The 9,078-nt window shown below is 31.5% G+C and overlaps 1 protein-coding gene across 1 annotated transcript in view; it reads right to left on the reverse strand.

Moving 5' to 3' along the window:
• Positions 1 to 574: 574 nt before the first annotated feature.
• Positions 575 to 9,078, reverse strand: part of dpa (disc proliferation abnormal) — a 17,822-nt gene continuing 9,318 nt past the window's right edge. The window contains exons 7-15 of the mRNA XM_014438397.3: positions 8,660 to 8,885; positions 8,376 to 8,567; positions 6,942 to 7,118; positions 6,782 to 6,869; positions 6,330 to 6,490; positions 5,906 to 6,023; positions 4,248 to 4,489; positions 1,918 to 2,128; positions 575 to 1,328 (exon numbers count right to left, since the gene is read on the reverse strand). Coding sequence (XP_014293883.1) covers positions 1,230 to 1,328; positions 1,918 to 2,128; positions 4,248 to 4,489; positions 5,906 to 6,023; positions 6,330 to 6,490; positions 6,782 to 6,869; positions 6,942 to 7,118; positions 8,376 to 8,567; positions 8,660 to 8,885 — 1,514 coding nt within the window. The 3' untranslated portion in view covers positions 575 to 1,229. The remainder of the gene's footprint in view (positions 1,329 to 1,917; positions 2,129 to 4,247; positions 4,490 to 5,905; positions 6,024 to 6,329; positions 6,491 to 6,781; positions 6,870 to 6,941; positions 7,119 to 8,375; positions 8,568 to 8,659; positions 8,886 to 9,078) is intronic.

A 9,078-nucleotide genomic window follows, 5' to 3' on the forward strand; every position in this document is an offset into this window, starting at 1 on the left:
AAAAATGAAGTATGAACTCATTTCTTCAAGGGTTTTTTACAACAAATTCAAGAATAAAATCTTAAACACATTTTTATCAACAAATATAAATTTTATTTAAAACTGAATAAAATGAAATATAACTCATTTTTACAAGGATATTTGAATCAAATTCAAATTGTTCTTAACAATAAATGATTAACTCAATGTTTCAAGGATTTTTAAAGCAAATTAAGAATAAAATAAAGAAAAAAACATTTTTAATCAACAAGTATTAAAAACATATTTTAATTCAACAAGTATTAAAAATTAAAATTGTATTTAAAAATTAATCAAATGAAGAATGAACTTATTTCTAACAAAACAATTAAGAACAGAATGCTATAATACAAAAATGTATATATAGGGTGTCCTAGTATATAGGTGCACCCCATTTTCTCCCCTCCCCCCATAAAGTTAACAGTTTTTGGAATTTTGATTTGTTTTTTTGCTGGTTTTTAAAGGAGCAAGTATTTTCTAGTTATTGTTGATTTTCTAAACTATGGAATTTCTTGTGGAATAGGATACCTTTTTTTTTATGGGTTCTGATCTTAAATTAGTTTTTAAGACAAATACATATTGGGCACTTTTTTGAGCTTACGCGTCATGGAAATGTAAACAATGTTTTACCGGTTTTTTTCCTGTTAAGGAATTTAAAAGGAAATTGGATTCTAAAATGGTTTTGTTCTATATATTCTTTCAATTTTCCATACAGTTTATGTGCCCATTGTTTTCAGGTTTTGGCAATTCACACCTTCAGGATCTGTTGAATCAAAAAAGGATGTTTTATTCAATGTGAATTTGTTTTAAAATCCGATTTCTATCAGAGTTCATAAAATAAGCACTCCATTCCATTAGAAATTCCAGAATTAGTGCTGGAGAAGGTTAGAAAATTAATGATACACTCTTGACCCAAAAAAAAAATCAAATCAAAATTAAAAAAAAAGTATAGAGGTTAATGGGAGAGGGGGGAGGAGAGAGACAAGCATGCCAGGACATCCTGTATATGTAAAACACATTTTTAATCAATATGAGTTACAATTTTAACTTTAATTTAAAAATTAATTAAATAAAGTATAGATTTATTTTTTAAAAGGATTTTTACAAAATCTAAGGGATAAAATATTACAAAAACAAATTTTTTATGAACAAATATTACAAATTATAGTTTTCTTTAAAAACGAATCAAATTAAGTAGAAACTTATTTTTTTCAACCAAGTACTTTGACCGACTGCCTCCCGGTTACTTTCACAAGTCCTCCTTCCTGTAATTCTTTCAATGCCTCATCAAACATGTCCCGTGAAACGACCTAAAATCAATAAAAACTTTCCATTGAGAAAGAAGAAAATCAATTATTTAGCAATAAATAATTATTTAGGACAATATGGTTTGGATGGAAAGACAATGTAGTTTAAATGTTTTGTCCTAATCATAGGGTTACATGAGGCCTAAGTTAAGTAATACAAGATTCAAAATAAAATAAATGAGTAAATAAGGAGACCTCCAGATCAAATCACATTTTGTCCATTTCAGGTTAAATTTATTTTGATCCAGGAAGAACTCATACCCAATGAAAAAAAATTCAAATTTAAATTTCTTTCCAAAAATAATTCACTATTCCATTGCAAATTTTGAAAGAAAATGGAAGTAAGAAATATTAAAAAAATAAATAGTTGTAGTTTTAAATATAAGGAAAGCATTTTGAATCAACTAATGTTCATAAAAACTCACTTGAAATTGGTTATTACAAAAAAAATAATGATTCAGACTACAAAAATATTTTTAAAAGGCCACTTCTGGTACAATGGTAGATAAAATGTTTATTCAGTTTTTTAGTCAAGACAAATATCAAAATACATTTATTACCAATATATAACATACTTATACATAATACATACCACTTGAAGTACATCTTTCAGATCATTAAAAAGTTTACGATACATAAGAGTGGCAGGACCAGACTTCTTTTCAATAATGGTCTTGAGGCCGTCTACGACCATCTGCTTCTTCTTCCTAGCAGCTGTGCTCAAACCAGTGGTCAAGATGTTGACATCGATTTTACCAGACAGAGGATCGGTCGCAGATTGTTTTAAAGCTTCTCTATGCAACCTATCAACAGGCAATTTTATAGGCTATCGACAAATTATTTAATTAATGTAAACTTTTAGATAGAATCATTGAATGTTTGGCATCATACATGAAACTTGAATAAGCCATTTTTCATTTAATAAAACAGTACTTAAATTATTAATATTTAGTGAATTTCTTAGGTTAAAATAAAGAGACAAATAGATGGATAAATAGACATGTTGTAGCATGAATTAAATAGAATCTCAAGATAAAAAACCTCAAGGGGTTTTAAAAAACAATCATGATATAGATGGATTTGTTATAGTGCAGTTCAAAAACTAATTTATTGAACTCTATACAATGAATTATATGGAATTCAGCCTTAATAGAACGATTACTATGTGCGATATGAGGAATAATGAAAGCATCATAACTTAAATGAAGCATCTAGCATCTAAATTTAGGAAATTTTCAGCAAAACGAAAAACTTCCCATTGACATCCAGATTAGTTTTGAGAAATTTTTGTTATTTGTATCGAAAGCACTAATGTTCATAATTATTTTACGGTAGTTTCACTGCTTCACAGTAATTTCAGATTTATAGGATTTTTTTTATTATTTATTTATTGATATTTACAACTGTACTAACATAAAAATACATCTAGTAAATTTGAAGTAAGATTGAGTGATACAAGCATGTAGAAAAACTACCCATTGGTAGCTCTTATAATATTTCTACATTAAAAGGTCTCGAGGCAAGCTTCTTTTTAGGTGCCTCAGAAATGAAAGAGGAAGCAAGGTTAGAAACAAGCGGTTAGGGAGTTTATAATGGAAGGATTGGTTTCAGGTTCGGGCTAGATCAGTCACCTAAGGAACATTAAGGCCTTTGTGAATGATTTTATTTGTGATAAAGTAAGAAGACTTGAGGATTTTGGATTGTAAAGATTGAATGTGAGAGGAATTTGAAGATTTAGTAGAACCCCAAAGCTCAACTCCATATGTCTAGATAGGCCTTATTATAGTTATGGAGTAAGTATAAAATTATAAAGGAGACAGTAGGGCAGTTGGTAGGTTTACGATAAAGGGTAAATTAGATGGGATTTGTTAGTATTAACTTTAATCCTCCAATTACGACATAATTCTTCTTTGAGGGCTGTGATATGGGATGGGAGAGTTTGGGAAGCAATCAAAGAGTTATTATTAACTGTAAGCACACATGTGTCGTCGGCATAGATGGTAAGGCTAGTTAGGATTGGTCGAGATGTCAGCTGTAAAGATGGGGTAGAGGATGGGACCCAGGAAACTACTTTGAGGAACACCAGTAGATTAAGTGAAGAGGGATAAATAGGAACCATTGTTGTTTACTTTGAATAATCTATCAGTGAGAATATAAACATTTATTTGGTGAGGTTAACTACAAACGTAAACATATAATCAAAATAAAAGATTGAAACAAAAAGGCCTTTAAGACAAAATAAAATTAGCAAACTAAATGATAAAAAATGAATTAACGAATTTACATAATTAATAGTTATACATAAAATAAAATACTAGGCGACTATTATTTACTGTGGTGGTAAATCTGATGGGTCAGAGACAAGAAGAAACAGCACTGAAGAAAGGATGATCAACTCCAAGGGAAGATATGTCTGGCTGAACAGTAGTGTAAGGCTACTGATGTGAATAGCATCTTCTAGTGGCCCAGGTCTAAATTGGCTTAGTAATTTATTCGATAGTCATATTTTAACTAAATTAGTCACCAAAATGGTACTCATCAAAGGCGGTGGACAATATTATATTAATCACAATTAACACTCATGAAGCAACAATATAAAAATAGCCAATTTGCACTGTACGAACACGAATGGCCACCACATTAAAACCACAATGCCTAAACACGCGGGCAAGGCTGGTCATAAACTGTAATAACCACAACTAATATTCTAATGTCCACACAGACACTGAACGCAGACTAGGCTGGTAATGAGTTATAATTAGCAACAACTGATTTAGAAAACATAGATCATCAGCCTGCCAAACAGTTCTAGTGAAATAGAAATTAATCGCTGACAGATCTAGTGAACATGGTGGGTACCGAAGAACTTCACTGTTTAAGTTATAGAGGTTTTTCATAATCAAATAGATTAAACTGACTTACCTCTGCGCTTCAAGAACATCAACAACTTCAACTATTTCAGACATTCTCATTTTAGCATGAGCTTCTGATAATCTTATGAGAGATTCCAATTGCCTGGGATAAGCACTGATCTGTCCTTTCCCACTGCCAACTCGTCGCATTTCGACATAGGCGCAAACAAGATGCTCGGAAGCTTCTGGACTTAGTGATGGCATCAGGTTATCACGGCAGTATGTAATATAATCTCGTAGCACCAATTGGTCCTGTAGCAGGGATAAAACAAAAAAAAAATGTATTTGTGTTAATATTTTAAGACTTAAATTTGAAAGATACAGGGAAAAATGATCACATTTAGTACCCTTTGTTTCATTGAATAAAAGAGAGTAATCTGCCTCCACGTCTCACAGTATTACTTGTCAGTTTCTTTGTAATACCAAGAACTTTATTCTATCAAATAAATGAGTAGTTATAAAAGAAGTTTTGATGGGGAGAAGGGAGGGAGGAGGGGTTAAGTTAATAAAGAGTGCACCATCCTATTCTAACCCTAACCATAGTGGGGGTTCAAGTTATCATTTTGTGGAACCACCACAAAAATAAAAGTTGAACCCCCAGGCTGGATTCGAACTGGTGCTGCTCCAGTTCTGAGGTTGCAGGGACCTAGCCTTAACTCCCCCAGCTACAGATGGCCCTACAATAGAAATACTTTCACTGACATCAGAGGAAGGATTGAAATACAGACTAATAACAATTCGCACTGATAGGCAACAAAGGAGCACTTAAGAGCCCCACAACAAGTTTAACAGTTGTAAAGGAGTGAAATGCAGCAAAAAGCAATCTTAAACAACATAATAATGCAAGACTTAAATGGGTGCCATGCTTAGAACAGTTGAGTCTATTCACTGGACAACATAAACTCAATAAGCACATATACTATCTCGAGTTGTCAGAATCTCCTGTATACAAATTCTTCTGCATAAAGGACAAAACATTTTATAACATCATTTGCTGGTTTGATAAATCAGCAAATTTAAGGTTCACACCATATGGTCTCGATCATATTGAGGACTCCACGCAATATGAAATAATAAATCCACGATAAATATTAAATTCTGCACAAATTATGCTTTAACTGTATTTAAATTTATAGCTTACAATGAATATTGCCATAAAAATAAAGCCTTTTCACTAACTTGAGGTGCTGTAATTTTCTTTCTTTTTATAAATTTGAAGGAAGCCCGCCTGAAGGTTCATGGTCACCTCTCCTTAGATTGCTGCTGTTTATTAGAATTAAAAATGAGGAACCCAAACAGATACTATGGCCTGAGAAGTGTTAAAGTGTTAATATCATGAAACTGTACGTCCATTAACTGGTCGGACTGGGAGGCTAATATACGTGCGTGAATGAAAGAATATCACATCTAATATATGATGAGAACTTTTCTGGTGACAAATCGCTGACAGAGAATAGTTGAAAATCATTGCATTTTAATATATCTCCTTGAAGAAAAATGCAATAATTAAAAAAAAAATTCTTAGTTCCATTACAAAATCAGTTTTTTGTATGTACTGTAATATAATTTTTTTGCAGATATTGATCCAGGAAGATATAGCTTCTTAGCCAATAATATATTTTTAGAAATTAAATTAATTTTCAACTATTTTAAAATAAAAATACATACCATTAATTCATCTTGTTCTTTTTCTTTGGACTGATAATACAACGAAACAAGATGTTTCCCAAGTTTGCGATCATAGTGTTCACTTTGAGGATCCAACATTAGAAAGATGAGATCAAATCTAAAAAAATACAAACATCATTAATCTTTACCAATTTTTAAAATAAAATTGATAATTTTAATTTATTGAAAAAGAATTGTTACTTTAAATGGTCTATGCAGTAAATGGAATGTCAGCTGAGAAGGGTAATATAAAAATGTTACCAACTCTCTGGACTACTTATTTTCTAAATAGACTATAATTGAAACAACTGAATATCTCTTCATTTTAAGAAATAACAATAAAAAATATGTAAAGTCAAGGAGGAAGTGTTAAGTATTAACACTAGATATAACAAATAAATATAAAATAAACAACTATTAATACCTAGACAGAAGAGTGTGCGGAAGTCTAATGTTGTCAATAATGGTCTTATTCTTATTCCATTCTGATTCCAAAGGATTAGCAGCTGCTAAAATAGAAGTCCTGGCGTTGAGCTGGCACACAATACCGGCCTTTGCAATGCTCAACGTTTGCTGCTCCATTACCTAGAGTTAGGTATAAATATTCATTTAATTAAATAATAGTATTCGCCAAATTAATTCCTAACCACATATGTTATTAGGTTTTGGAATTAGCATTGCAATATAAATCTATAATAATAATAAACTTGTAGGAATTTTCAACTGGTGAGGTGGGATTCAAAGATACAAGAAATGAGATAGAGTCTAATAAAACCTAAACTATTTTTATTTATAAAAATCAACATAAGTCCTTTAGATTGATTGAAATAGGCACATCAAGTTGTTGCCACTGGGTGAAAGCGGTAAGCAACTTACCTCGTGTAAAACACTTCTGGTAGCATCGTTCATTTTGTCGAATTCATCGATACAGCAGACACCATTATCAGCCAATACTAATGCTCCTCTGATATAAATAAAATTGAATTAGAATATAGAAAGATACATAATAAACATAAATACATAAAATGATAATTACGTCTGAAGGACTAGTTGCCTTGTCTCGGGATCTTTAGTTACATAAGCAGTAAGCCCGACAGCGGAGGATCCTTTTCCACTTGTGTACTGTGACCTAGGCACAAGGTTGTATACATGTGACAGAAGTTGGGACTTAGTCGTTCCAGGATCACCGCATAACAAAATATTGATCTCAGACCTAGATTCAAAGAATAAATACAATTAAAAATATTCAATACATCTTGAAATTCAGTTTAAGAGAAATTATGAATTTCATATAAAAATACAGAATTTTTTTGGAGGGAGGGAGGGGGTGGGGTGAAGGCAGGAAATACACCAATAAATAAACTTGAAGAGTTTTTTATTGAACATACTGATTTCAGGAACTACCAGTTCGATTTGACAAATCCTCTTTGGATTAGTTAGATTTATTGGGATTGACTTTAGGATATGGCCAATAGGAACAAAGCAGTACAATAATCGTCAATAAGATAGGAACAAAGCAGTACAATAATCATCAATAAGATAGGAACAAAGCAGAATCATCAATGAGATAGGAACAAAGCAGTACAATAATCATCAATAAATCAGGAAAATAAGATTTACAATGATGTGCTAATGGTTGACTGTAAATTAACATGTGGAGAATGAATAGATTTCGCTTATTTGTATATTTTTTGGTGACCACATCCCCAACCATCATCTCCCCAAAATAAAATTTAGTACAAACTTTATACCCATGGTTAATGAAAGAAATTTCACTAAGTTAATTGGTCAAAATTCACTACTTTATTGGGCTAACAAAGTTTTATAGAGGAAGAAACATGAGATATAAGGCATAAGCCAAAAAAACGAAAATCCTAAAAATGTATTAATTTTATTACAAAGAGGAGACAAAACTCAAAATATTAATCATTCAGAAGCCCAATAAATTTAGTTTTCTTTTGTGATACATTCCTCAAAAAAGAGATTTATCACAAAAAAATATTAGTGCAACTTTTTTGAGTCCTTTATTTATGAGATATTGAGATGCCGCAACATGGGATGCTCATATATGTAAAGTTTAATAAACCTCTTTGCTTATAAAATCTAATAAGGCAATATACAACAAGGACGGTTACTATATATGCTAGTTTCCAAGAGAAAGAGACGTAGTTCTACGAGCTCTTATAACAGTATCAAATATTGTTTATAATGAAAGATCTATGTACACAATTTAATATGCGTGAGGTCTCATATGTATACTTGTTTATATATCTCTATTATATAAATTTATTGTGACAAATGATTCTGATTCGAGAAAGTGTTTGTGTCCACTAGCTTGTGGAATTCTCAGACTTTAATGGTAAGTACTTACAGGATGTCTACAAGAAACCCTGACTATTCAAATCGTCAAATGAAAATCTTTTAGAGAGACAAACCTTATTCATACTATAGCTAAAAAAAGGTGGACTACCTAAAAGCAGTTCGTCCTGAACTGTTGAATGTTTTTCTTGTCCCACCGAATAACTGTAACAAAATTCCTTTTTTTATATCTTCATTTTCAAAAATTGATGGGGCAATAGCATTTGCTAATCGTTCATAGAGGTCTGGCCTTTTACTTAGTGCCGTCAAAAGCTCCAATCTTTCAGCTGTAGGTTTAAAAGTGCTAAAAGAACAAAATATGATCATCATAATCAGGTACTTACAGTAACAAAACTATATGGAGTAGTAGCAATGTATAGCTAGTTATCAGCTTACCTATCGGTGTCCCGAATGCATGATGTCCCAATCTTAGAAATGTGTAAGATATCGACATATGTTCTATAAACTGAATTCAAATTTCTTGTACGAGGATTAGATTGCATAGGGACAGCCCTATATATCCCTGTAATACTTACTCTTTGACCAGGAGTAACATAATCAACAAGATCATTGTGTGCATATAACGTCACTGTATGTGGAGTTTGACCAGCAGGCATGTCATCTGAAAATTTTAAATTAATTGAGTATTAAGGCTATCTGGGATAACTGGGAAAAATGTATAAGTTGAATAATTTAAAAATTACAATAATTTTTATAAACATAATTGAAAATATTAAATTTCTGCCATTCATAATAAATCTATTGTTACTTAGGCCATGGGAAGGGAGGGGAAACTGGAACCAAATTTATACCTT

Source organism: Halyomorpha halys, unplaced genomic scaffold (assembly GCF_000696795.3).
Source record: "Halyomorpha halys isolate HHAL.00 unplaced genomic scaffold, Hhal_1.1 Scaffold57.1, whole genome shotgun sequence".
NCBI classification, from domain to species: Eukaryota; Metazoa; Arthropoda; class Insecta; order Hemiptera; family Pentatomidae; genus Halyomorpha; species Halyomorpha halys.